The 26,369-nt window shown below is 38.6% G+C and overlaps 4 protein-coding genes across 4 annotated transcripts; all 4 read left to right on the forward strand.

Moving 5' to 3' along the window:
- Positions 1 to 1,410: 1,410 nt before the first annotated feature.
- MONOS_5451 (Autophagy-related protein 3 C (Atg3C)) lies at positions 1,411 to 2,840 on the forward strand. The gene is made up of 7 exons (XM_067875599.1): positions 1,411 to 1,555; positions 1,615 to 1,651; positions 1,724 to 1,887; positions 1,951 to 2,048; positions 2,148 to 2,303; positions 2,430 to 2,640; positions 2,721 to 2,840. Exons 1-7 carry the CDS (start codon positions 1,429 to 1,431, stop codon positions 2,732 to 2,734), a joined length of 807 nt encoding a protein of 268 aa, XP_067736383.1. The 5' UTR covers positions 1,411 to 1,428; the 3' UTR covers positions 2,735 to 2,840.
- Positions 2,841 to 2,934: 94 nt separating this feature from the next.
- Positions 2,935 to 11,105, forward strand: MONOS_5450 (uncharacterized protein). Its single transcript, XM_067875598.1, has 8 exons — positions 2,935 to 3,092; positions 3,161 to 3,487; positions 3,543 to 4,059; positions 4,296 to 5,162; positions 5,301 to 5,491; positions 5,805 to 5,917; positions 6,204 to 6,558; positions 6,790 to 11,105. Exons 1-8 carry the CDS (start codon positions 3,033 to 3,035, stop codon positions 10,918 to 10,920), a joined length of 6,561 nt encoding a protein of 2,186 aa, XP_067736384.1. The 5' UTR covers positions 2,935 to 3,032; the 3' UTR covers positions 10,921 to 11,105.
- A 1,826-nt stretch (positions 11,106 to 12,931) lies between these two features.
- MONOS_16885 (uncharacterized protein) lies at positions 12,932 to 14,654 on the forward strand. Its single transcript, XM_067869755.1, has 3 exons — positions 12,932 to 13,015; positions 13,067 to 13,775; positions 13,887 to 14,654. Exons 1-3 carry the CDS (start codon positions 12,973 to 12,975, stop codon positions 14,269 to 14,271), a joined length of 1,137 nt encoding a protein of 378 aa, XP_067736385.1. The 5' UTR covers positions 12,932 to 12,972; the 3' UTR covers positions 14,272 to 14,654.
- A 107-nt stretch (positions 14,655 to 14,761) lies between these two features.
- MONOS_5449 (uncharacterized protein) lies at positions 14,762 to 26,366 on the forward strand. Its single transcript, XM_067875596.1, has 4 exons — positions 14,762 to 15,071; positions 15,263 to 15,353; positions 15,499 to 18,992; positions 19,166 to 26,366. The coding sequence occupies exons 1-4, from the start codon at positions 14,970 to 14,972 to the stop codon at positions 26,240 to 26,242; spliced, it is 10,764 nt and encodes a 3,587-aa protein (XP_067736386.1). The 5' UTR covers positions 14,762 to 14,969; the 3' UTR covers positions 26,243 to 26,366.
- Positions 26,367 to 26,369: the final 3 nt, after the last annotated feature.

Below are 26,369 nucleotides of genomic sequence, written 5' to 3' on the forward strand. Positions count from 1 at the left end.
AAAAACGAAAAATTGCATCGACATATCATAGAAATAAACTGTTTTTGTAATTCTTGAACATCAAAAGGGCCATCAATTTTAGAAAACAATTTTGTATCATTGAAAGATAAATCTTGATCACGAATCTTTTTGCATCGCGCAATGCTTTTGTATTTCATCAATTCACAGTCGTGTTTTGCAACCACAGAATAACTTCTTCTACAAGATATCCCGCAAGCAAATCCATCCTTTGCATTTGGACATAGATAATATTTGTGACAATCCTTTTTTGGAATTCCGTTTTCGTCAACAAGAGAATAAGTTATCCACAATGATTCGCCAATAACTTCAAACGAAAGTCGAGAAAGAAATTCATTTTTTTCCGAGGATGATCATACACTCATTATAAAGAAAAACACAAAAAAATTAAATACCTTGAAAATCATAAAAAAGTTAACAAACCTTGTCCAAATTTTGTTTCACAGTGTTTATGTAATTTCACAAATTGACAATCTGTGTCACGCATTTTCTTTTTTTCCTTTTCGTAAATGTCTTTCAAACAAATAAAATGGTGACCCTTATGTGAGAAATGTTGTGAGATTTGAGCAAACTATAAAAACGTTTCTTAAACACTCTTGTAATTCCTTTGGTAAGTTTTCATTTTCCAGGTCTTCTTCCAACTCTAACATTTATTGTGACTTGACGTGACGTCAATGACTTCAGTTACGTTTCAAAATTCCGATTTTGGCTTTTGCGTCAGAAAAAAATAATTATGTTTGATTTGATAAAATATATTTTCAAAATTAAATTTGTAATTATTTTTAAAAAACAAACAGTGTTTTTGAAAAATTTAAAATTTTAAAGAATCACTTTAGTTATTCAATGATTATTTCTTATGACGTGAAAATTTGCATCACGTACGTCAAAAATCGAAAAGTGCACGTCAGAAGTCACCACGTCACCCCGGGCTAGGCGTCCACAAAGCAAACTGTTTTTCATATTACGCGAAAACAAAGCAAAATCTTGCAAAGAAGAAATCGATGATTAAAAGAATGATACACAGCTCTGAAAAATATAAGCACTCATTTCATTCTCCTATGCATCTATTCAAGTATCACAAAACACAATAGCGCAGTAGGTTTTATTATCTATTTATGCAATAATTGTATTTTTGATTTCAAAAATTTCTCCAAATAAAATGTTTATATTTTAATGTTTCACATTCATTTTGATATTTTTATATTTTATTTAAACCAAAAGTTATTTTTTTTTTTTTTTTTTTTTTTTTTTTTCGAAGTGGAAAATTGGTGACGGACGTGACGAATTTTTTCTTCACGTCACCCAGGGCTAGTGTGGTTAAATGCCATGTGAAGATTTTAACCATGAATTTGGTTCATGAAATTTTCAGTTTTGAAAAAGGATTGATCATACCCTTTTTAACTATTGAAAATGGCAGCGATAGATCGTGCTATAAGAGAAGCAGGAAAAGGCATTTACAGGTCAAATCCAACAATTCCAACAAAATCAACTTTTGTTGCTGATGGAAAACTTACGCCAGCTGAATTTGTTGCAGCTGGTTTGCTCTTTTTTCTTTTTAATTTGATGTCATTTTATTGTGAATATTAATTTATTCAGGTGAACTTCTTCGTTCTAAATGTCCACAATGGCATTGGTATTGCTTATTTTATTTTTAATACTTTGTTTCATTATAATTATACAAATAATATTTGCTGTTTGTTTTCAGGTGTACTGGAGATAAAGATCGGATGCAAAAATGGCTTCCAGAGGACAAACAATTTTTAGAATTGAAAGGAATTCCATGCAGGATGAGAGCTGCTGATTTGATGGGTGGAAGTCCAGAAAAACTTGTTGGAAGTGGAGATGATGAATGGGTAGAAACTGGAGATGGTTTGTTAAAGAGTTTTCACTAAAGAGTTAAATTATTGTTAATCGTCATTATTAATTATAAAGATATTGCGAGCAAAGGATCGGAACAGACATCCTCATCTGCTTCTCCTTCTGAAGGAGATGATGAAGATGATGATTATATGGATTTTTCAGATGAAAGCGTTTGCCTATTCAAAATTTATTAACTAACTCCCTTTCACGCGTTTTCGTGATAATATTTATATTTATATTTTTATGAAATTTATTCTCGAAATCTAAAGTCTGCGCCAACATCAACAAGCACAGGCTTCAGAACATATGACGCAACAATCGTGTACGATATTTACTATAATTCACCTCGTTTGTTCTTAAAGGGATATGCAGAAGATGGAACATCTTTACTTACAAAAGAGCAAATCTTGGAAGATATGAGCGAGGTTTTCAATTTTTATCATAATATCTAAGAATTTAAAAATCATTCTCAAAAATTATTGGATCTCTTGCGTCGTAATAATGATTACACAATTTTTATTTTGCAATTATTTATTGATTGCTATAAATAGGAGCATGCAAGGAAAACTGCAACAGTTGAAACACATCCACATTTGGGGGTACCAACTGCATCAATCCATCCATGCAAGCATGCCTTGACCATGAAAGCTATGGTAGAGCACGAAATGGAAGAAGGACGGCAAGTTCGCCCAGAGCAATACTTCTTCTACTTTTTGAAGTTTGTCTCCTCAGCCATCCCCACAATTGAAATTGCAGGTGCAGGTTTGAATTTCTAAAATAAAATTTAAAAGTGATTATATTTTCCATTTCGAATTGTTTTTATGAAATTGTTATTTTTTCAGTTGAAACCGAGTAAAGCTTTTTTGTCTTTGAACAGACGAAATATTTTGCAGCTTATTCTTTTTCCACTCGCTACACCTTTTTTATTATATAAATAAATACACCGTTTATGTTTGAGAAAATCTTGCGATTATTATTAGGATGAGATATTTAGTGATATCACCATTGAACTTTATTTATCAAAAAGAAATGAAAATATTCTAGGTAAAGGTTACAATGATCTTTTTATCTTTCTTGTATTATTCAGGGTGAATTTCTTGATATTTCGGGGCCATTTTTGGGATTAAAAAATTACCTGTTTAATTTTTTGTTGAATGTTTATGTCTTCAACGAACCCAAATGATTTTATATCAAACATTTCAGATAAAGTTGCAGTTTGACAATTTTGAAGAGAAATTTCGATAATCACTTTTCACGCTTTTCATAATGTTTGATATTTTAGAAAGATAATCCAGAGATTTGCGCTCATCAAACCAACACTTTGATGAAGCCAATGCCATCATCAAAGATAAAACATGATGTTTTAGAAAAAAATATTCCAAGACATAGATTAACCGAAGATATTAAAAATGCTTTGCGAGATGCTCTTTTGAAAGATAACAACTTTAATGCTGATTTGTCGGATTCAACAAAAACAAATCAAATTATTTTTGGAGCTGCCACCGATGAAGTTATTTCAAAATTTGTCGAAGAACACAATCAGATTGTGGATCAACTTCGTTCGGAAATTACATCATCGATTCATTTATCTGAAGTTATCAATCAAAAGGTTGTCTGCTATTGTGTTTTTCAAGCAAAACTATTTTTTTATCTATTTGGCTCAGGATAATGATTTACAGAAATTACACAACAGATTTATAAAGGAAAAATCACGACGGCGTATTTTTCAACAAGCATTGCAATCCAAAGATACTCCAACAAGTGAACATAAAATTTGTTGGGGAGATGACATTTATAGGGATGATGAAGATGAAGAAACAGAAGATCAGTGTCCAGAGCGCACTCACCAGCACCTTGGCACAGCAAGAGGAAGCCGCTTGGAGTCGATTCAAGAAAAATCTAAACGAACACCACCGTCGACACCTTTTGCTTCTATGACGCCTCCAAGACTGACACCTATATCTTCATCCGCCCCTGCGTCCTCTTTGCTTTCTTCGGATACCACACAAGCGCAGTGGTTCAGTCCAGGGGCAGGAGCGTTCCCGGGCGCAGGCCACGCACAGAGCCTGTTTGCATCAGCTGGCGACACTCGCAGCGGGAAACGTTCTCTGCCAATGTATCAGGCTGTGCACAGCTTCTCGACAGATGGCTATGCGGCGCTGACATTTCAGCCTGCGTCAAGTGTGCATCTTTGAAATCTTTGTTTCTGTTTTCTCTTTTTGGGCTTTGTTGAATTGGAAAAAAAAATTTTTTTTCCAAATTTACTGATGCATGTGGCATTGCTTGAATTATTTGAAATCATTCAATTTTTATTCTGCTTATATCTCTTGTTTTTTTTTTTTTTTAACAATCATAATTGCCTTTTGCCCCATTACAATTTCTTTATCCGAAATAAAATGCGCCAAACATTTCAATAGAACAAACAACAGCGCCTCCGTTTTTTGAGCATTCGTCGCAGTTTGCGAATCAGAATGCTTCGATGCTCCCTCCACAGCACTTCTGCCAGTTTAATCTACCACTGCCACAACAACAACAGCAACAGCAACAGCAGCAGCAGCAGCAGCCAATGCAACAGATGAAAGTGAAGAATGGTGTACATGGCACAAGCACAAGAACAGAGCAGCCAGTCAATTTGCATCAACAACAAATAGAAAAAGCAGAGAGCTGTGAAAGTGGGTGCTTTTCTGGTGATGGGAAAGCAGCTGAAACAAAAATGGCAGAGAAAAAAGAGGAAGGAAACGAAGAGAGCAACAAATCAGAAGGAGAAGGCGAATGCGAGGAAACTTCTGGAAAGGAAGATAACAGAAGAAAAGAGAGGAATAATAAAGCGAAAAGGAAAGAGGAGAAAAGCGAAGCAAACAGCTCAGAAACACACTCGCCTTCGAAGCTGACAGAAGGGAGCGGTGCAAAAGGAGCAAGCGAAACATCAGAAGAAAGAGGAGAGAAAGAGCAGAAAGAGCAGAAAGAGACGAAAGAGCAGAAAGATCGGAAAAAGATGAAGAGAGGGAAAGAAGAGGAGAAAGAGGAAGAAAGAGGAAGCGAAGAAAGAGAAGTAACACAGCAGACTTATTCTACTTCTGCACAACAACAACAACAACAATTGCAGTCACAAGGAAATAAAACAGTAGTTCCTTCATCTTCATCATCTGCTTCATCATCATCATCATCTTCTTCTTCTTCTTCATCGTCTTCGTCTTCGTCTTCTTCTTCTTCTTCGTCTTCATCTTCATCTACAACATCGTCTGAACCCAAAGTGTTGTCTCGCCAGTTCAGAGACCCTGACAGTATGAGCATAACATAACTTCAGTTGTAATTATTGTTTATATTACTATTATAACTATTATTACTATTATTATTAAATATTATAAATATGCATATATATGCATTTATATATTATCTTTTGAAACATAATTCTCATTCAGAAACATTGCATTTCACCATATTGCGCAAGTTCACTGACGAGTCTGTATTGGTGGATGCGCTGAAGACGCTGCCGGATTTGCGTTCTCTTTTTATCCTTCCAAAATCAGGTGAAGTTGCCCCACATACAACTGGCTTTGTGGAGTTCAACACGGCAGAGGCAAAGAATGCGATGCTGAAGCAAAGGACATTGGTGTGATTGAATGAGAAATGAAATTAGAGAGATCGAAAGAGAGAGTGTGTGGTTGATTGATTAAATGAATAAGGATGAGTTACGTGGAAGGGGAAAAAATAATTACTAGAAATTCAACTTTGGCTATTTGTTTTTGAATGAAGAATGCAATTTTTATTTGATGACGTTTTAAAAGTTATTGAACTTGGATTTCTCATCTATTTATTTATTTATTGATTTATTTATGAATCAAAATGTTATTTCCCACATTTATCATTCACCCTCACTCACTCACTCACTCAAACAAACAAACAAACAATAATTCCTCTTCCAGCCATTGAAAGAAGGAGCCACTTTGAAGGACACGCTGTTTTTCAGCGACCAAAAAAGGAAAGAATTCGTCAAAGTGGAAAGTCTGAAGCAGACTGTCACAAAAGAGCAGCTGCAGTATGCAAGCTTCATATTTGAATGAATTTTTGTATTATTCACAAAATTTTTGTATTGATTTTTTATTCTTCCTCATTGTCTTTCTCTTTCTCTTTCTCAATCTCTGGATAAATGAACCACGAAATATTGAAAATATATATATATTTTTCCCAATAATATTATTTTTCTCTTTCCATTTTGACCACCAAATCCACCATCACTTTCCATTCATCTATTCTTCATCAATTCTTTTCTATTTTTCTTCTCTTCCTTTCTTCTCTCCCCTTCTCTCCCCTTCTCTCCCCAGGCGATTAGACCACGTTATTGACGTAGAGTATTCGCAGCCAGCGCGTGTTGCCTTCCTGCGGGTGGCGCCGTCGGCCGAGCAGCTGCTGGAGAAAGTGAAGCTGGACGGGACGATGAAAGGGCCAGGCTTCAAGATCAACTGGGCAAACAGCAGCAAGTTCGCGAACACGCTGCTGATTTCGATGGAGCAGCCGGCAGAGCTGCTGCGGCTGTCGAACAGAGAGAACGAGGAGAAGATGGAGGCTGACTTCACAATGGACGGGGTGAGGCCGAAGATCGTGCTGATACCGACGACTTACCAGAGGCAGTCATACTACGGGGTCATTGAATACCCGCTCACGTGGAATGGAGAGGCGGTTTGTGGAAGAGAAATGAAAATGAAAATGAGAGTAATAATAATAATAATAATAATATTTCATATCTTTTTGTGTGATGTGATTGAAGTTTTTGATCAGAATAAAAAAATTCTTTTTTATTGAGGCAGATTTTGAAAAAAAGCAATTTCATTCCAATGTTACATTTGTTTTTATTATTTATTTATAATTTATTTATTTATTTATTTTTTAACTCCTCCTTTTTTTATTTAGGCCGCCTTGAAAGCTGTCGAAACCTTCAAGCAAGGCTACAAGCTGGACAATGTGGACATGACATTCATTCTCAAACAGCCAATTGCGAAGCAGCCGTCGGGAAACTCTGCCTCTTCTGCCTCAATTTCTGAGGGAAACACAAACAGCACAAGCAACACAAGCAACACAACCTGCACAAACACAGAAAATGTCAGTGGAGATGGCTTTTCTGGGCTTTCGATGGCCTCTCAGCTGCCGTCGCTTCCGTTTGAGTGCTCGCCTTATTCTGTTCTGAACTCACCCACAATGGGACCTCTGCATCTGGCACACCACACAGCACAGCCTGCTTCATCATCATCATCATCTTCTTCTTCTTCTTCTGTCACTGCTGCTGCTGCTTCTGCTTCTGCAGCGAATGGATTGCATTTGTCTGCACATTCTTTTACTCCTGTATTGTCTGGTTCATCATCATCATCATCATATTCTTCTGCTTCTTCTTCTTCTGCCTCCTCTTCTTTGACGTCTTCAGCAATGCAAGTTCCACCTCAGATTCCAGAAATGCCATTTTCTAATTATCCTTCCTCTTCCTCTTCTTCTTCCTCTTCTTCTTCCTCCTCCTCTTCCTCTTCCTCATCATCATCTACTCAACATCCAAACCACCAGAAAGAGAAAAAAAGCGGTAGACAGGCCTCCAAAAAGCACAACAACACACGAGCTGATCATTTATACCTGAAACAAATAGCAGAAGAATTTAATAAGAACTACTCAGACAAGTCCATAATGATCACCTTGGGGCGATCTCAAAGTGGAAAATCCACAAAAATTAATGCACTTTTCGATATGCAACCGGATTCTCTGAGTAGAAACGCGACTTTTCAGGCGCAGACGCCCATCACAGGACTTGTCCACCCATCAGCTGCACCTCTCCCTCAACAGCAGAAGCAACAACAACATCAGCAACAGCCATATCTCCCTCATCAGCCGATGCCTCAGATGGCATATCCCCCAATGCCTGGCAGATATCTTTCGTATGGCCAGGCGCAGCCAGCGTTGTCTGCTCCTTTGTCTTCGTCTGCACCTCCTCCAGCACACAACGGAAGGATTTTGGTTCTTCCATCGCTTTCATCGGCTGGCTCATCAAATGCACCCATTGCACAAACAGTCAACTCCTCATCCTCTCCTCTGACTCCACCAACAGACAATCTTCCACAGCAGCTGCAGCATAAGCATTCAAACAAGACACATTCATCTTCCTCTTCTTCTTCCTCTTCTTCTTCTTCCACACAATTCGGGTTAACCCACACTGCTTTCTCGCAGTCTGCTCGTCCCTTTGTCTCCAATCCATTTGCTAGCACAACAACGTCATCATCATCCTCATCAACAGTAGCAGCAACAGCAGATGATCCATTTTCACAAACGTCAAGAAAAGAAGGTGATGAAAGTGTGCAGATTGGAGAAGCTGGCTATTTTACAATGCCATCTGTGTATTCATCAGGTTACTCTATGCCTCCATTTTCCACATTTCAGCCAGCAATGTTTGCGCTTCAGGGAGCAAATCAAATGAATCAAACACCTTCATCATCATCATCTTCTTCTTCCTCTTCTTCCTCTTCTTCGGGTCCTTCAACTGCATATCCAGATGGCTCTTCTCTTTCGGTGGCTTCTGTTGCTTCTTCTTCTTCTTCTTCTTCATCGACATCACCAACAACAACACCCCAAACTTCATCATCATCATCTTATTCCTCTTCTTCTTCTTCTTCTTCCTCTTCCTCTTCTTCTCCTTCATCATCGTCTTCATCATCAATTCCATCTTCTCCTTCCTCTTCTCTTTCATCATCTGCACTTCACAGCCAGCAAAGCAGTCAGCATTCTTCATTTCGCAATTTCTCCCCTCTTATCTACCCTCAATCTTCAACCTTCCCTTTCCTCACACAAAATGGCAAAGTGATATATCCTCCATCGATGGCTGGAAACAACACGGTCTCCACTCAAAACCCACAAACGCCCATTGCTGCAGGCTCAGCAAACCCAGAATCACCTTCACTGGCCTCTTCTTCTCCATCTTCTTCGACAATTTTCTCCTCTTCTCTTTCTTCTTCTCTTTCTCCTTCTCTCAAGTCATCCTCTCCTTCTGCATCATTGACATCGACTTCTCCACCACCTCCTCTTCACTCATCATCATCATCATCATCTTCTTCTTCTTCCTTCTCTTCCTTTTCCTCTTCCTCCTCTTCCTCTTCTCATATGCCTTCTCATCAGCCCTATCAGCATCTGCCCAACTATCCTCCACACCTGAGGATGCCACCATCGTATCTGCCAATGCCCCAACAACAACCACAACTTGCTCAGCTTCTGCCGCAAAACAAGCAAACGCAGCTTGCTTCGTCTCATCCTGTACAGCCTTCTAATCAATCATTCTCGATGCTTATGCCTCATCAGTCATCTTCTGTGATTCTATGGAAGATTCCAGTTCAATCACAATCTCAACTTCAACCTCAGCCTCAGTCTCAATTACAGCCACAATCATTGCAATTCCAGCCATCCTCTGATACGCAGACAGTTGCATCAACAACATCATCATCGACATCACAACAGCAGGATAACAAGCAAATGAGTTCTATTTCACAAAGCTCATTCATGTTCCTCACACCGCCACGTTCACATTCTCTGTCTCCATCTGCACGAGACAGAAGGAAGACAAGAAGGCCTCATTCGCTGATGGTGACAGCATCTGCAGCAGATCAGCAAAACGAGGGAGAGCTGGAAGAAGCCAACAGCAGGTCTGCATTGGAGGAGTCTGTGAATACGTCTGATGAAGGAGGAATGAAAGAACAGAGCGAAAAGATAGAGAACGAAGCTGACAAGGAAAAAGGGGCGCAAAAAGAACATCAAAATAGGACAGGGAATGAAGAAGTTATTGATGGCAATCAATTGATGGACTCTATTCTTTCCAATGATCACGACCAATTCGTCGATCTGTCTCAGAGTTCAGTACAATCATCATTATTATTGTTATCGTCGTCATCATCTTCTTCATCATCGTCCCCGCCATCGTCTCCTCCACAGTTATCTGCACAGACCATGAAAGAGTCAGCGTTTAGTAATTCGAGCTTATCTCTTGTCAGCCCATCCGTTCAACAGCAGAGTGCAATGCAACAGGATAATGCGTTACAGTCTTCATATGACTTTAACTACTCCACGTCTTCTGATATGAATGAATTTATGTCACATCCATTTGCATACAACTTTCCAATTGGATCGTTTGATGGATCATCATCTTCTTCTTCGCCTTTGCCCGAGGCTTCATCATCATCATCGCCATTTGTATCAACATCACCACCTTCATTGACAACAAATGCAGCTGAAGGTTCTTCTTCCTCTTCCTCTTCCTCCTTCTCTTCTTCTTCTTCTTCTTCTTCTCTCTCATCGCAAAGCATCGTCACTCCTGATACACCCGATACAACCGACCCATTTGATTCCTCTGACATTTCCCTTCGTCCTTTACGCATCGTCCCATCCAGCAACTCTATGCGGTCAGATAGCATCGACTCTCCATTAGCCCCGTTCCAGTTTTCTCCCAAATATTCCTCTTATTCGAACCCAGCTTCCTCTCCCCCGCCTTTCCTTTCGAAGATTAGAACACTCACCACGGACTCCTTGTCTCAACAGCAGAGCATTCCCTTTGATTCTGCCAATCTGGTCACATCTCCATCGATTCTTCATTCGCTGGCTCCTTCTTCTCCTTCTGCTCTGAATTCATCGTCTTTATCGTCTTCGCCTTCAGGAGTATTGCCTCCTGATCCTTCGTTTACTTTTCCATTCACTTCATTATCCCCAGGTAATTTAACCTCATCTTCCTCCTCTTCGAACTCTTCTGCCAATAATACTTCCTCTTCTTCTTTTTCTTCCTCTTCTTCTTTTTCTTCCTCTTCCTCTTCTTCTTCCTCCTTCCCTTCCTCCTCTTCGCCAACCCCTTCTGCTTCAATCAACCAGCTGTCTCCTCCATCACCTGAAGAATCTCCTTCGTTATTGCTAATAAGCAAAGCAGGCCTTATTTCGGATTCTAACCAAGACTCACAGTTAAAGTTACACTCACAAAATTTCCCTCCTTTTGATGTGATTTCGACGCAAGACAATCAAAACTCTGTTTGAATATGTTGAAATGACAGATTAATAGATGGATGTTTGGATGTATGGATTGTGTGTAGATAGATGATGGATATATAGGTCAATGAATAAATAGCAAGATACATATGTTGATAAATGGACAGATGTGCATATGTATAAAAGATTGTTTGTTAGAAACACCCAAATAAAAAAAGCGAAACAAAAAAAAATGGAGAGAACAAAATGAATTGGAAGAAATATATCAGTTTACGTTTTGAATGAAGAGGGATTGTTGAAATACTGTTTTTTGTTCTAAATGTTAATGTGGAATATTTCATATTTCGAATCTCGACCAATTATGTGTCTGTATAACTATCAACAATATATGCAACAGATAGAAATAACATTATGTGAAAGACTTAAATTAGCACAAAGGAAATGTTTGACAGATTAATTAGCAAAACAACTTATTCAATGTGTTTGATGTTGCAATGTTGCAACTTTGTGTTCTGTTTTGTTTGACGATGCTTTGTAGTCATTCTTAAACGATAAATAATTGAATTGCCTAAATTTTTTGGAATTAATTGGAATCAAATTGATTTGTTATGAATGATGATTGAATGGACACAACAGAAAGGAACACTCATATTAGACTGAAGATAATTGAAAAACGAGCAAAGTCTGAAGAATAATTTTGATTGGAAAACTTTTTTTTTTTGATATTTGGAAAGAAAAGGATTTCTTGTTTTTTTATTTCAAACAGAGTGAAATTCTGCTTTGCATCTGAACTGAATGGCATTATTATTTGATGGACGATAGGAGATTCACGAAAACAGAATATGAAGCGAAAGAAACTGTGAATATTAAAGTGGATATTGAAGACAGCGCTATTATTTCCTTTTTTGTCAGTGAAAATGAACATTCTATAAATAGAACTATAAATTCATTTGTTTGTTTAATTTGCTTGCCAATTAATAAAATAAATCTTTATTAGTATTTGTTTTAATGTTAGTAACTTTTGATTTTATCTGAACTATCGTAAACTTTTAATATATAATGGATGCGTCTTTGTTTGAGTTTCTATTTTTGGCATATAAATTTTCTGTTTCGATCTGTTTCATTTGAAAAAAAAATGTTTTTTCTTTCTTTCTTTTTTTTTTTTTTTCTTTTTCATTTTCTTATTGAATTTGTTGATTTTTTCTTTCTTTCTTTTTGATGTTGATTTTTTTTATTTTGATTTATTTATTTATTTTCTTTGCCTTTTAAAACTTTTATTTATATAAATTTTTAATAGTTATTTACATAATTGAAATTTCAAAATGATAAAACGTTCGAATTGGATCTTTCTGTATTGTGATATAAATTTGATTTTTCAATAATATTTCGAAAAGAGAGTTAATTTGCTTAACTTTTTTTTTGTCTAATTTTATTTTATTTATTATTATTATTATTATTTTATTTTTCTCATTATCTTATTTTTAATAAGATATGAGTTTGATTTTGAAAGCATATAAGTGAAGTTTTCATTTTTTTTGTTTGATTGCAAAGCAAATCACTCAACACCAATGTTACGGGTGTTATTGCTTTTTGTTTTGTCAATGAGCGCACGATGCTGTTTTCGAATGGAAAACTCTCTCGCTTTGACTCACTTTATATTGGGTTTAATTTAATTTAATTTAATTTATATTTTTAACAAAGTACTTTGGATGAATCTTTTCCATCATTCTAACGGATTGATTTTATATATGATTTTTGATATTTGTTTTTGGATTATCTCATTTCATTTTTTTGAAAAAAAATAGTTATTTTAAATTTCCAAATTTGATATTATCGGATTCTGTTATTTATTGTGGATTAAAAAGTGAAAGAAAGTTTTCAACTGATGTCAATAGAACGATTTGTCCTTTTTTTTCAAAAAAAAAAAAAAAAAATAATAATAATAAGCAAATAAAATAAAAAGTTGAATAATAAATTGTTAACTTTTTGTGCTATTGCAAATAGTCTTTTCAAGTGATTTCAAAATTAGATTATATCATTTTTGATTCAGGAACCCATTAAAATGGCTTTTTATTATTTGAGTTAAAAATACAATCATTGATGCGTAAATATGCGCAAGAAGCATTGATCATTGATTGTCCAAGTTTGAACAGAATTATTAATTCATAAGATTAGAAATGAAGAGCTTTTTTAGATCTGTATGGAGAAGGATCTTGGCCAGTTTGTTTTATGATTATCGCGTATTTAGCGTGTCTCTTGCTTGGGAGCACTCAATTGATCTTTGAGTTTTCTCAAAAATCTTCTCAAAAAAGCTGGATAAAAATTCTGATTTTAATATTCCTATTGGTTTCATGTTTAATGAATAATTTCGTAGCTTTCGTTCCACTTCCGTTTTCTATTGTATCGGGAATGATAACATGTGAAATTATGCCTGGATTTTTTCGATTTTGGTTATGGTCTCTGTTATTTTTTTGGATTGGAAATGCTACAATTTTGGCTCATTTGAAAAAGAAATGGATTAAACGTTTCCTGAGTTTAACAGTTGTTGCGTTTGTGATTCTGACATTTTTTGGATCTGTTATATCGTCGTTGCGTTCTGCGGTATCAATGTCAAAAACATGGATTTTGATAAGGATATTGTTTGATCTAATTTTCCATGCAATTATGTTGGTGCTTTCCATTGCAATGACAATATCATTTGTAATTATCCGAAAGCGTATTCTTCAAACGGAGTATAGATTTTTGTCTGATAGGTTATGCGCTTTCTATGTGATGCTCATTGTACTGGATTGCGCATTTATTCTTTTTGTTATTCATAATTCAATTCAACTTTTCGGGATACATCTGTTGTTTAATTTCCACAATCCTGGAATCATCGAATGCAGGAATAATGAAAATAATTGGTATACCAAATACATTTTAATTAAAGTTTAATACATTTCCACCACATTTTATGATTTGATGTATCTGTTTTTTTTTTTTTTTTTTTGGAAAAATACGCATATATTCAACAGTTACAAGCCAATTCTACAATCTTCCTTGCTTGAAGTTTTATTTACTCCATTTCCAATGATCGCTTTTCTATCCACTTTTATGTATTTTGCAGTGAAGTCCATCCGATTGCGACCAGTTGTTTCTGCAATTCCACAGCCTGAAAATATTCTGCTATCAAACACACATAATTGTTCTGATTATGTTTCTCTGAATAGCCTTGAGCAACCACATGTCAGTGTGAATTTTGAAGATTCCTATCAGCACTCGCCAAACAAGAAAGTGACTTCAACACCCATCCAGCGTCATTACCGCCCTCATCAGCACAGCCACAAGCATCGTCACTCTCGCCAGACTGGATTGTCCTCTCGTACATCAACTGCACCTGCCACTTACTCTTCATTGTGATTATGTTGTTTTTTCAGAGAACGGTGAAAACTTATGATTCGTAGGGGTATTATTATTTTTATTTTTTTGTTGGTTATATATGTGTATCATGTGTAGTATTTCTTTCTTATTCTACATTATAGTCAACTTTCTTTAAAATCTATAACATGATATTGAAATTTCTTTTGTTGTATCGTTGCTTTAATTTAATGATACCGATTAATTATGCCACTTTCATGAAAAATTCGGCTTCAAGCCGAACATTGAGTTGTTATCTTATTTTTTTAATGTTTGTGTAGTTTATTCATTTCTCATTGTGTAAAGAGTTGAATTATTATTGATGAGTGGAATTTTCCATTTTTTTGCAAGAAATTTATATTTAAAAATTATTTTGCAATTTGCTGTGCGATGGATGCTTGAAACTTAAAAGATTTTAAATGAATTTATTTATTAATAAAACCATTTAGCAAAAACAAAACAATTGAACAAGTCGAAGAATTTGATTTATATTAAAATAAAAAAAAGAAAAGAAAAAGAAAAAAGACCTCATTTTGTGTTAATAAAGGAGTTGTTTGAATCTTTGCACGTTCTTGTTTCATGAAAAAACGAAAATCCATTTTGGCAAATCAATCGATGATCAAATCCCGCAACCATTATATATCATATAATTTTCGAAGACACATCATAGCCCCACTTTCTCCTCTCCTTTTGGTGTTCATATGAACAGCATAAGTGTCAAATTTAAAGCGCGATTATTTGAAACAAATTATTCAGGGCTATGGACAGTAATAGGAACAGGATATGCTGCCGTTATTGATGATGTATGAAATATATTTTTCTGACTCCTATTCCATAGAAAACTTCATTTCTTTTTATTTTTCCGTTTATAACTTATTTTCTGCGAATATTTAAATTTATGAAATTACAATTTTTGTTTTGATTTTTGCTTAATTCTTTTTATATTAATTGATAATTCTTTTGTGCTATAATCCGTGAAAAATCACAAATACAGAATATATGCTTTTATGAAGACGATAAATCAATAAAGCCACAGTATAAATTTCCGATTATATCAGATAAAAATGCCTACCAGAAGGAGGGAAGTCTGCATAATAATTTATGTTTTTTTTCACGCACTTGTTTCATAACTTGTATTTTTAAAATTCATTTTTTCGTTGTGTATCATTCACAAATTATTTGTGTTGTAACGCTATGTTTTGCTAATGCTATTTTGCTTTCGAAATTTAGGTAGTGTAATTGTGTGGACTGAGCCAAAAGAAAAAAAGGACTACTCATTAAGCTTCGCAACACCGGACGGTTTTCAAAAAATATGGAATACGATACAGGCTTTCATTTTAATGAATACAGAAATTGAGCTTCCCCCAATTTCTGCTGAAACGCTGGGTGATGTAGAATGTCTTCTTTTTTCATCCTGCCAAGATCCTGTTGGAAACTTTCGCCTTACAAAGATGGCAACAACAACGAACCTCATCAGCGAAATTATTTCTGTTAGAAAAAGCCTTGATGAAAAAAAGATGAGAAATCTTCCATATTTCCATTCAATATTCCGTATTATTCGAATGATTATCAACACAAACAGCAAGCCGTTGCTGTGCTCCATAATCAAAGACGAGCAGATGACGCTGGACATCATATCGTGCCTGGAATACGACCCGACGCTTGGGGCGAGGCGGATTGAGCATCGGCGGTATTTGGAGAGTGAGACGAGGGTGCACATACCAAAGATTCTATTAGAAGTGGTGGATAAAATGGAAAAGAAGGAGAAAGAAAGCAACGAACTGAAGAAAAAACTCAGAATTGCAAAGGAAATGACAGAAAAGAAGCGACAAAAGGAGAAAAAAGCGATGACAAAGTTTGGGACAAAGATGGGGATGAGCGTGGGGATTGGGGGGTTGACTCTGGGTGGTATTGATGAAGACGATGGGGATGAGGAAGAAGAAGAAGAAGAAGAAGAAGGCGAAATGAATTCTCGTGAAGAGAATGAGGAGGAGGATGAGGAAGAGGATGATGAGGAAGAAGAGGAAGGGGAAGAAGATGATGAAGATAGTTCCACTTGGAAATTGAGTGAAGGTTCACTTGATGCGGAAGATGAGCTTGACAAAGAACCAGAGGATGAGAAAGTGAAAGAAAAAGAGAAAGAAAATGAAGAAAATGGAAACAATAAAGAAGGAAAAGAGAAAAAGAAAGAAAATTTCAGAAAGGAAATGAAGAGCAATGAAAATGATCAAAAGACAGATGCAACAGTCAATTCAAAGAGAAAACCAAAAGATTCTTCACATCACTCACAATCCGCTCAAAAATCCAAAGCAAAACGAAAAGCGAAGAAAGAGCCTGTGAAAGAGAAGCAGCGTGTGTACAGTCGGGCTGACGGGATGAAGTTTTCTGGCATAAAATCCGAACTAGCAGGGGTTGTGGAGCTGCTGGAGTGCAATTATCAGATAGACTATTTGAAAGGGGTGATCTTGCCACGGATGATCGATGATGCAGTGAATGACAAGCTGGAGGACATCAAAGATCAGAACAAGACACAAATCATCAGCTTTTTCACGAGGCATCCAAGACTCATTGAGGCGATGATTGAGTTTTTGAAGAAGGATGTTAAACATTCTTCGATTAAAAGTGAAGCACATGAGATAAAAACAAATGAAACTGTTATGTCATCATCGTCATCATCATCATCATCTTCTTCTTCTTCTTCTTTCTCCTCCTCCTCCTCCTCATTATCAGCAACAGCATCATCAACTCTTCTTCAGCCAATAGAGAAGAAGAAGACGAAGAAGACGAAGAATGTTCCGAGTGAAGAAGAGGTGGAGATTCGATTGCTGAAGGAGTGGATGAGGCAGAAGACGATTTATGAGGAAGAGATGAGTCTGAGGAAGACTTTGCAGGAGAAAGAGAAAGAGAAGGAGAAGGAGAAAGAAAAGGAGAAGGAGAATGCAGAAAAGTTGAATACATTTGAAGAGAATGGCGGAAATGGCAATATGAATGTACAAGGACAAGATGCAGCAGATGGAGAAATGGAAGGGGTTATAACAGCATATGCGATGAATTATGGAGAAAGCAATGAAACAAACAAGGAAGAGAATGAAAACAGAGAAAGAGGAGAAAATGAAGAAAATGGAACGAAAAACGAGCAAAGTCTTTTGATTGATAGCAATCCATATATCAACATTAATGATGCTAACAATGTGTATACAGCTAATAATGATGAAATACAAGATTCATTCATGAAGGACAGCCAGTCTGTGCTCAATGAACAACAATTAATGAAAGAAGGGCCTATTTACTCTGCACAATCATCATCTTCATCATCTTCATCCTCCTCCTCCTCCTCTTCTTCTTCTTCTTCTTCTTCTTCTTCTTCTTCCTTCTCCTCCTCATCTAACCTCTCATTGAACAATAACCCTTCCCCACAAAATAGTGTGTCTTCTATTGACAGCTCTGTTTCTCCTCCGACTTCTCCAAACTTCACAATATCATCACCCACTCACAATCACTCACTTCTCACAGACAGTAATTCATCTGATGGGAATTTAGATTCTTCTCCTATTTATTCTTCTTCTTCTTCCTCCTCCTCCTCCTCTTCTTCTCCTTCTTCTTCTTCTTCTTCTGACCCACTTTCTTCCAATCTCTTCATGTCAGATGACTATTTCGATGAAGAAATCCCTTCTTCTCTGCCTTCAACTGCTGAGCTTCTGCCTTTCTACACCCGCTCTTCCTCTCATCCATCAGACAATGATTCATTTTTCACTGCTTCTTCTTCTTCTTCTTCTTCTTCTTCTTCTCTCTCAACTTCTCTTCCTTCCACTACATTTTCATCATCTTCTTCTTCTCTTTCTTCTTCTTCTCTTTCTTCTTCCTCTTCTTCCTCGTCTTCATTCAACAGCAGCATTTCACTTCAGCTTCATCCTCAGTCTTCTCCTGATCTCTTCACAATGCATCAGTCACCCACTTCACTGCTCACTTCATCCAATCCACACAACCCTTCTCTTTCAGACATCCAATCATACACTCACACTCAACAACCATCTTCATCATCATCTTCTTCTTCTACTGATTCTTCTTCTTCACTCTCCACATCACCTTCTTCTTCATCTTCCTCTTCTTCTTCATCTTCCTCTTCTTCTTCCTCTTCCTCTTCTTCTCCCCTTCCTCCACCACCACCACCTCCCCCTCCTCCTTCCATCCCCATCCTCACTCGTCGTGTAGAGTCTCTCAACACTCTTCTCGAACTCTGTCTGATTGTCCGCAACTTCGAGGCACAAGTTCTTATGCTGCGGTCAGCTGCTATTCAGATGGACAAGATGGGTGCTGAAGAAGCGAAAGAAGAAGAAGAAGAAGGAATAAAACAAAAAATGAATGGAGAAGGAGATGATGATGGATTAAGAAATGGAATGGGCGAAGAAGAAGAAAGAGGGGGTTACTTTTCTGGGACAGAAATACAGAAAGAAGAAGGAGGAGGAGGAGGAGAAGGAGCAAATCTTCTGAATGATTTCGCAGAAGGAGCAGAAGGCAGAGGTGCAGCAGCGTACTCAGATGACATTCAGCAGGTGATTGATGAATTTATGTCACTCTGCTTTGACAAGTTCTTCATTTTGGATGCATTGGGAACGAACATTGAGCATCCACTGCTAAATATCAGGATTATTGCAACTGAGATATTCAGAACGTGTTTGTGCATATCTGGATCACTGGTGAGAAGATCAATCATTGAAGACGAGGTTTTATTAATTAATTAGTTAATTTGATATTCATAACATTCTTAATAATATTCTTGCTATGTTCTTGTGCTGCAATCTAATATACTCAATCACTTTTTCTATTATTCAATTTTCTGTCTATATTATTATAATTATTATTATTACTTAATAATTTTCTTCTCTCTTCTTCTCAGCCTCTCTACTGTTTCCTCAACACAATCTGTGGCCGTCTCCATTCAGAAGAAGACGAAGGGCTGTCCATTCTTTTGTATTCGACTGTCTCTATTCTGCTGGGCAGTGAGGCAGGCAACAATTTGATAGACACCTTCTTCTTCTCAAGTCCTCAGCAGTTCTCTCGCTCATTCCTTTGCTATCCAAATAATTCTTCTATGCAGATGTTGCCTTCTTCTTCTTCCTCTTCATCATCATCTTCTTCTACATCTTCCTCCTCCTTCTCTCCCTTCTCTCCTTCCCCATCTCCTTCTTCTCCATCTCCTTCTCCTTCTTCTCGTATCAGCCACTCCATCTCCTTCAATTCATTTGCACATGCGGTTTTTGCTCCTTTGCTGGCTGTGCCGCGCATAGAGACAGACACAATGATTGCAGATGGACTCAGAAGACGTATATTGAGGAAGAGCAGTTTATATACACAGAATAAGAGAGCGATGAAGGAGAAGGAGAGAGAGAGAGAGGAGAAGAAGAAGAAGGGAAAGAAGAAAGGGAAATGGGCAGATGCTGATTTTGATGAAGTTGATGAGGATAGCGATGAGGAAGAAGAAGAAGAAGATGATGATGATGATGATGATGATGATATTGATCACAACAATCATGGTGAACATTCTTTCAACGGAAAAGCTAAGCAAAATGCAAATTGTGGTTCAATGAAAGAGGAAGAAGACAATTCTTCTTCTTCTTCTTCTTCTTCTTCTTCCTCATCATCTTTGACTGATGAATCATCAGAAGTTGTGTTGTGGAAGCCGACAATTGTGTCTCGCTCTCTTGTTATAAAAGGAATGACACTGGAAAAGTCAGTGAGGTTTATGAAAAGACTGTTTGGAAGAAGTCCAAAAAGAGAAGTTGAACAGAACGAGGATGAAAATAGAGATGATAGAGAAGATAGAGAAAGCAATGGAAATAAGGGAAATAACGGAAAAGATGTGGAAAATAAACAAAATTCGATGAATGAGGGTGTTATAGAGAATACTGTTAATACTAAAAGTGAATCTAATATGTGGGGAACAAACAGTAAAAATGGGGAAATTTCTAAAAAAACAGAAATTTTAAGTAAAAAAGATAACAAAAATAAGTATAACAATAATACAAATGAGCCAGTATTCGCTAATCTTCCCTTCATTGTGAATGATGATGACAGATTTCTATCAAAAATGGTTGTGAATATACTGAATGCATCTCCATCGTCGTCTTCTTCGTTTTCTTCTTCGATCATCGCAACTGGTCTGTTTGCTGATTCTAAAAACACCTCTGCCCATCAAATTCTTTCTTCTCTTTCACTTTTGCTTTCTGCTTCATCTTACTGTTCTTCTTCTTCTTCTTCTTCGTTCCCAACATCTCCTTCTCTTCTTTCTCCTCCTTCTTCTCCATCCTCTTCTTCCTCCTCCTCTTCCTCTTCCTCCTCTTCTTCCTTAATGTCACGTGTCCCTCTCCCTTCTCTCTTCACACTGAACAAACTCATCTTCCTTCTGTCCAATCTTGTCCAAGCACACTATCGCCCCACCCTCCTCTTCATGAGCAAGAACTTCATGTACCATCGCATCCTTGCTCTTCTCCACCCATCCCACATCCTCTCAGCCATGCGACAGAACACAGCTTCTTTGCTTCGCTCTCAGGCTTCTCTGCTTCCTCCTTTCTCATTTCCTCTTTCTAATTCTTCTTCTTCTTCTTCTTCTTCTTCTTCTTCTTCTTCTTCTTCTTCTTCTTCTTCTCTCTCTTCTTCTGCCTCTGTCTACACCACCCGTTCAGTGGGCATTGAAGTGTGCAATCTCCTTCGAACAGTCCTGTCTGTCAGCCGCAAAGACGAAGAGGCACAAATATTAGCCGCAGGGCTTGTGCCCCACCTGCTCACCACTGTCCTCGATGAAGAAGGGAGGGACTCGCTCTTCTTGTCTTCTCTGCTGTCTATTATGAACACTGTGAATACACTACCAGCAAAGAAGAGATTCAGAGCGTATTTGATGAAAAGGTATGTTGCACTTTCGGAGGATCTGAGCAAACAGCTGGAGAATTCAGGGACGACTTTGAGGGAGCAGGTGCAGCTGATGTCTGCAAGTGGAAAGGATGAAACAATATTGCCTGGGGCATCTTCGCCTTCTTCGTCATCATCATCCCCTTCTTCATCTTCCTCCTCCTCCTCCTCTTCTTCTTCTTCTTCTTCTTCATTGTCTCATGGAAGTAAATCAACACATTCACATTCTCGTACGCAATCACATTCACATTCGCTTCTATCCAACAATCACTCTTCTTCTTTCTCTTCATCTCCTCTTCGAAAATCTGATATCTCTTCTTCTTCTTCGTCTTCTTCTTCTCAATCACGAAGCATTCTATCAGAAGGCAATGGCATTCAATCAAAGCATGACTCATCTTCCGATGAAGAAGGAAGCAACAGTCTGAACAGCCAGCACATTCCATTGGATGAGATTTCTGACTCGCCTTCTTTTGAACAGCCGCTTCCACATCTCAAAAGACAGTGTGCAAGAAACATGGCAGACACACAAGTCAATCAATCATCTGCTTTCTATTCGTCCAATGCACAAACATATCCATCCATGCTATCATCATCCTCTTCTTCCTTTCCTTCTTCTCCTTCTTCTTCTCGAAACACTTCCTCCATTTTACCGAAAGAGCCATTCAAGTTCACTCTCCGCAACGACCGAGGCATCTACAGCCGAGCCGAGCTGCTTCTGCTGATTGAGGCCAGAAATGATCCAATTTTGTCTCTTCTCTTCCAGCAGCTGGGCGAAGCTGTGGCAAATGACACTCTTCAGAGCAAGAGCAGCAGCAGCAGCGGTTCAATGGGCGTTTTGTCGTATTTGGAGAGGATGACAGCGAGAAAAGTGGAACCACTTCCGCTGATGACAGAAGGGGCAGGAGAAGCAGATGAGGAGGAATGGAAAGGAAAAAGTGTGGATGAGAATGTGGACTATGAAGGACAGGAGAATAGAAGTGAATACAGCTTGCAGACAATGAGGAAAGGCGTGGGAAAGGGGAAAATGGATCAAGATGCAAAGAAGGAGGAGAAGGAGAGTCAGGAAAGCACAGCCATAGGATGGGCAATGAAAGTGTCTCAAAAGGGGCAAGCAGGAGTGAGCTCTGCTTCTGCTGGCAGTGGAAATGGCAGTGGTGGAGTTGGCTCAATGCCATCATTTGCACCTGCGTCTTCCCTCATCTCCAGCACCGCTGTTGGCACAGGCAGAAAGGGCACGCCCATTCCAGCGAGGACATTTCCGATGGGCGACAAGACGGAAGAAGAGTTCGACTTCATTTTTTCGCAGCCGCTTTTGGCAGACAGTGCAGAGAAAGACGATATCAATGGCAGCTTGTCTAATGGCTTGCAAAGACAGCCAGGGAGAGTGAAGATGAGCAAGGCAGTCTCAAACAGCTGGTCAGCCTTTGTCGATCACTCAGATCTGTCTGACTTGGAAGATCTGTCGGATCTTAATGACGAGCAAAGTGTTGTTCCCAATAAGAACAATACTTCTGCTTCTGCTTCTTCGAAAGAGGAAGGAGAGAAGCAAAGAGGGTTGTATTCGATTTCTCAGCAAAATAAAAGCTTGTCATCATCCATAGCAGCAGCAGTAGCAGCAGGGTCGAATGCTGCCCACAAAGAAGACAAATCAACAAGCAAGAAAGTTCAGCTGTCTCTTTATGGCGCGAGAAACGAGAAGGAGACAGATGAATTTGATGTGCAGCACAAGAAGAGGAAGAGGAAGCAGGAAGACTTCGACGAGAGTGAGAAGCTGAAGGAGGATGAGTCTGAGAGGCGCCATCAGCTGTCGAAGAAGAAAGGCAAGAAATCGTTTGGACTTGGGAGTGAAGATTTTGATATTGAAGACGATGAAGAAGAAGAAGATGATGATGATGAAACGAAAGTGGAAGAAGAGGAAGGGGAAGAAGATGTTGATGCGTTCCTTTTGGGAAAAAGAAGGAGTTCTTGGCATAAAAAGAAGACTCTTCCAACTGAGGATGAGAAAGAAGAAGATGAGGAAGGAGTGAAGAAGAATGGCAGAAAGAAGAAAGAAGAGGAATTCGGAGAAAAACGAAACGAAGAAATGGAAAGCAATATGTCAAAACTGCAAAATGGAAATAGAACCAAAGGAGAAGAAGGAGAGAATGAAGAAGGAGGAGAAGAAGAAAATGCTATTTCTTCGTATAATCACCTCGCATCCGACTCAAAGAAGTTCAAAACAGCAGAAGTGACAAATTCAATCACAACAACCCCAAAAGCCCAAAGCCAGCAGTCGACTCCAATCAAACTGAAACTGAAAGCGCTGACCGGAAGCAACAAGGCGAGGCAAGACACGCCAATTCCTCAGATGCCTCGGACATTTTCTGGTCCCTTCTCATTTTTGGGTTCGTCTGCGTCGAATGCAGATGCAAAAGGAGCGTATCAAACAAATTCGAATGGTAACTTGTCGTTTTCTTTGGGCAATCTTTCGCATTCGTCTTTCCATCCGGCAACAGAACAAAGTGTATCAACATCAGCAGCATCTTCCAGCAATGGTAATAACAATGCTGTTGACTCAGAAATCGGGCAGTTTGATGAAGTTGGCGAGGATGAGACGTTTGAGGCAGAGTTGGATCTGATCTTTGGCTCCCATCCCGCAAAAAGCAGAAGCAGCAAGAAAGACAATCAGAATTCAGTCAGCCGCAAAACGATGAGTCGAAAGGAGGCTGCGATGCATTTTGCGAAGAATGAAGAAGGGAAAGAGGAAAGGAGAGAGAGAGAAGAAGCATTGGCAGATTCAGAGAGAGTTGGGAAGCATGTCAGCTTTGAAGAGGAGAAAACAAAGAGGAGAAAGAATGAAGTGGATGGAAGATCAAATGGCTCATTGATCAATAATTTAGACAAAACTAACAATGGAATGGATTCAATTGCCGAGAGCAGCAAAGTTGAGGAGGGAGAAAGCGAAGAAGAGTTGCTTTTGTCGCTTACCAGAAACTTGGACTCAAAATTGCAGCAGAACAACGAAGAAGAAGATGACGATGATGCTTTTGCATCTCTTCGCTCTTCTTCTTCTTCTTCTTCTTCAACTGGATCAGCTCGCACTCCAAAAACACCTCCTCAGAGAAAGATGGAAGTGTGTGATGATTCTGCATCGGCTGTTAGCACTCCTCCATCTCCTGTTGCTTCTCCTGCTAAATCTGAAAGTCGAAGCAATTTGGCTGTTGATTCAACAGCAGTTTCTTCTTCTTCTGTTGCTGCTTCCTCAATTGCACCTTCCTCTTCTCCATCAGCATTGGAAGTGGATCATCACACATTGACTATCAAGCCATATGTTCATAAGCTAACCCCAATCCATCTTCCCCACATGAGTGTTCCTCATCTGGTGCTCGAAAAGAAGAAGCTGAAAAAGATGGCATCCAGCCTCTCTTTGAAGAGCAATTCGTTGTCTTCTTCACTTTCTGCTGATGACAATGAAGACGAGCGAGTTAATGGTTGTATTGAAAGAAACGCATCATCTGAATTGTTGAAAGAAGATGCTGTTGATGAAGAGAGGCAAAATATTAGAGTAACAAAGGGACATGACAATAAAGGTCACTTGAAATCAAACAAATTGGATGAAATCGAGCCAAAGCCGACAAAAAGAAAGCATTCTGAAGCATTCGATGAAAGCATCGAAAAAGAAGACAAAGAACTATCTAATTCTGGAGATATCAGTCAATCAGAAGACTTTAGCAATGATTTGTCTCTTATAGAAGATTCTGAAATTGGAAAAGTGATTGCAAACAAACTTGCACAACAGAGCAAAATTGCAGAGTCTGCTCAGTCAACCAGAAAGCATGTCAAAACAGAAGAAACTTCTTCTGATAAACAGCCAGCATCAACATCTATAACAGAGACAACGCCATCTGCAAATGAAAAAACGAGTAACAAAAAGGTTACAGTTGAAAAATCAAAGTTAACAGTTTCTGAAGCAAATTTCTCAAGTCAAGAACACGCAAAGTCAATCAACGTTTCATCGACCTCTCCAAAAGTGCCATTACAATCATCATCCACTTCTCAATCACCCAAAAGACCTCACGTTCCACCTCCTTCACCGCCAAGACAGCACCACGCTAACATCTCAGCAAAGGAAACCCATCTTCACACTCCTCCTTCTTCTCCTTCTTTCTCTCCTTCCCACAAACAAGGTGTCACTTCCACCTCTCCCTCAATTTCCCATCTCGCAACCGTTACTCATCTCAACTCACCAAATGTCTGCTTATCTTCTCCCTCACCTGAATCCCCCTTCCCAACCTCACATCTCGATATTGCTGACATTGGCCCTCAGCCCTCATCCCCTTCCCCTTCAGCCACATGGCCTGTGAATGTGCATACGAACTCTCCTTCAATGCAGCAGATGGCCCCACTCCCTCAGAACTTCTCTGACGACGAGCATCCAGCGCCTCTCCTCTTCGCTTCATCGACTTCTCCATCGGCTGTGTCTTCTTCGTATTCGGCTGTGCGCTCGCCGCCAAGCTCTCCCACTGCTCATCTCAACTTCCGCCCTCTTTCGGCTGCTCATTTGTCGACCGCAGCAGTAGCTGCATCGGTTGTGACATCCTCTTTGAATCCATCTTCCTCTTCGTCTGCTCCTGCCTTCTCTTCCTTGTCTATCCCAGTTTCTAATTCATCATCATCTTCTTCTTCTTCTTCTTCTTCTTCACTCCAACATCCACTTGGCCAATCAGCACTTGCGTCGACCCCTCTTTCTCTGCAGCGCGAGAACCCAGTAGACGATGACTCTCCGCCTGCCTTTGCAATCCCTACCATCCACTCGCCAAGCTCTCCTCAAGCTTTTCGGTCAACATCTTCTCCTTTTTCGTTTCGGATGGGGATGGGCATGGGCAATCTGGTGCACTCTCCACACTCGCCAATCTCACCACACTCTCAGATACCAAACTTCCAATTTCTGACAGCCCCGCCTCTGCACTTCCCGCCCATCCAATCTCTTACTCTGCCTTCTCTCCCTAAGCAGCTGACGTCGTCTTCTCAAAGCACGAAAGCTCCTCAAACTACTCAAACTACTCAAACTTCTCCTAAAAAGCAATAGCATTTCATTGTATTTAATTAAGCACTTCATAAAATCAAAGAATTAAATGAAGCGAAAGCTTAATGTTTTATCATAATGTTAAATTTTATAAAACATCACAATACAATAATTATTTTCTATTCCGGAA

The sequence above is a fragment of the Monocercomonoides exilis genome (assembly GCF_001643675.1).
Source record: "Monocercomonoides exilis strain PA203 chromosome Unknown scaffold1-2713096, whole genome shotgun sequence".
Classification (NCBI taxonomy): Eukaryota; Preaxostyla; order Oxymonadida; family Polymastigidae; genus Monocercomonoides; species Monocercomonoides exilis.

Coding starts and splice junctions, on each gene's coding strand:
- MONOS_5449 (XM_067875596.1), top strand. CDS start 14,970: ATGAACAGCATAAGTGTCAAATTTAAAGCGCGATTATTTGAAACAAAT. Junction 15,072..15,262: donor ATGCTGCCGTTATTGATGAT/GTATGAAATATA, acceptor TCACAAATACAG/AATATATGCTTTTATGAAGA. Junction 15,354..15,498: donor TGCCTACCAGAAGGAGGGAA/GTCTGCATAATA, acceptor TTCGAAATTTAG/GTAGTGTAATTGTGTGGACT.
- MONOS_5451 (XM_067875599.1), top strand. CDS start 1,429: ATGGCAGCGATAGATCGTGCTATAAGAGAAGCAGGAAAAGGCATTTAC. Junction 1,556..1,614: donor AGCTGAATTTGTTGCAGCTG/GTTTGCTCTTTT, acceptor TAATTTATTCAG/GTGAACTTCTTCGTTCTAAA. Junction 1,652..1,723: donor AAATGTCCACAATGGCATTG/GTATTGCTTATT, acceptor GTTTGTTTTCAG/GTGTACTGGAGATAAAGATC.
- MONOS_5450 (XM_067875598.1), top strand. CDS start 3,033: ATGTTTATGTCTTCAACGAACCCAAATGATTTTATATCAAACATTTCA. Junction 3,093..3,160: donor ACATTTCAGATAAAGTTGCA/GTTTGACAATTT, acceptor TTGATATTTTAG/AAAGATAATCCAGAGATTTG. Junction 6,559..6,789: donor TCACGTGGAATGGAGAGGCG/GTTTGTGGAAGA, acceptor TTTTTTATTTAG/GCCGCCTTGAAAGCTGTCGA.
- MONOS_16885 (XM_067869755.1), top strand. CDS start 12,973: ATGCGTAAATATGCGCAAGAAGCATTGATCATTGATTGTCCAA. Junction 13,016..13,066: donor ATTGATCATTGATTGTCCAA/GTTTGAACAGAA, acceptor GAGCTTTTTTAG/ATCTGTATGGAGAAGGATCT. Junction 13,776..13,886: donor AGGAATAATGAAAATAATTG/GTATACCAAATA, acceptor TATATTCAACAG/TTACAAGCCAATTCTACAAT.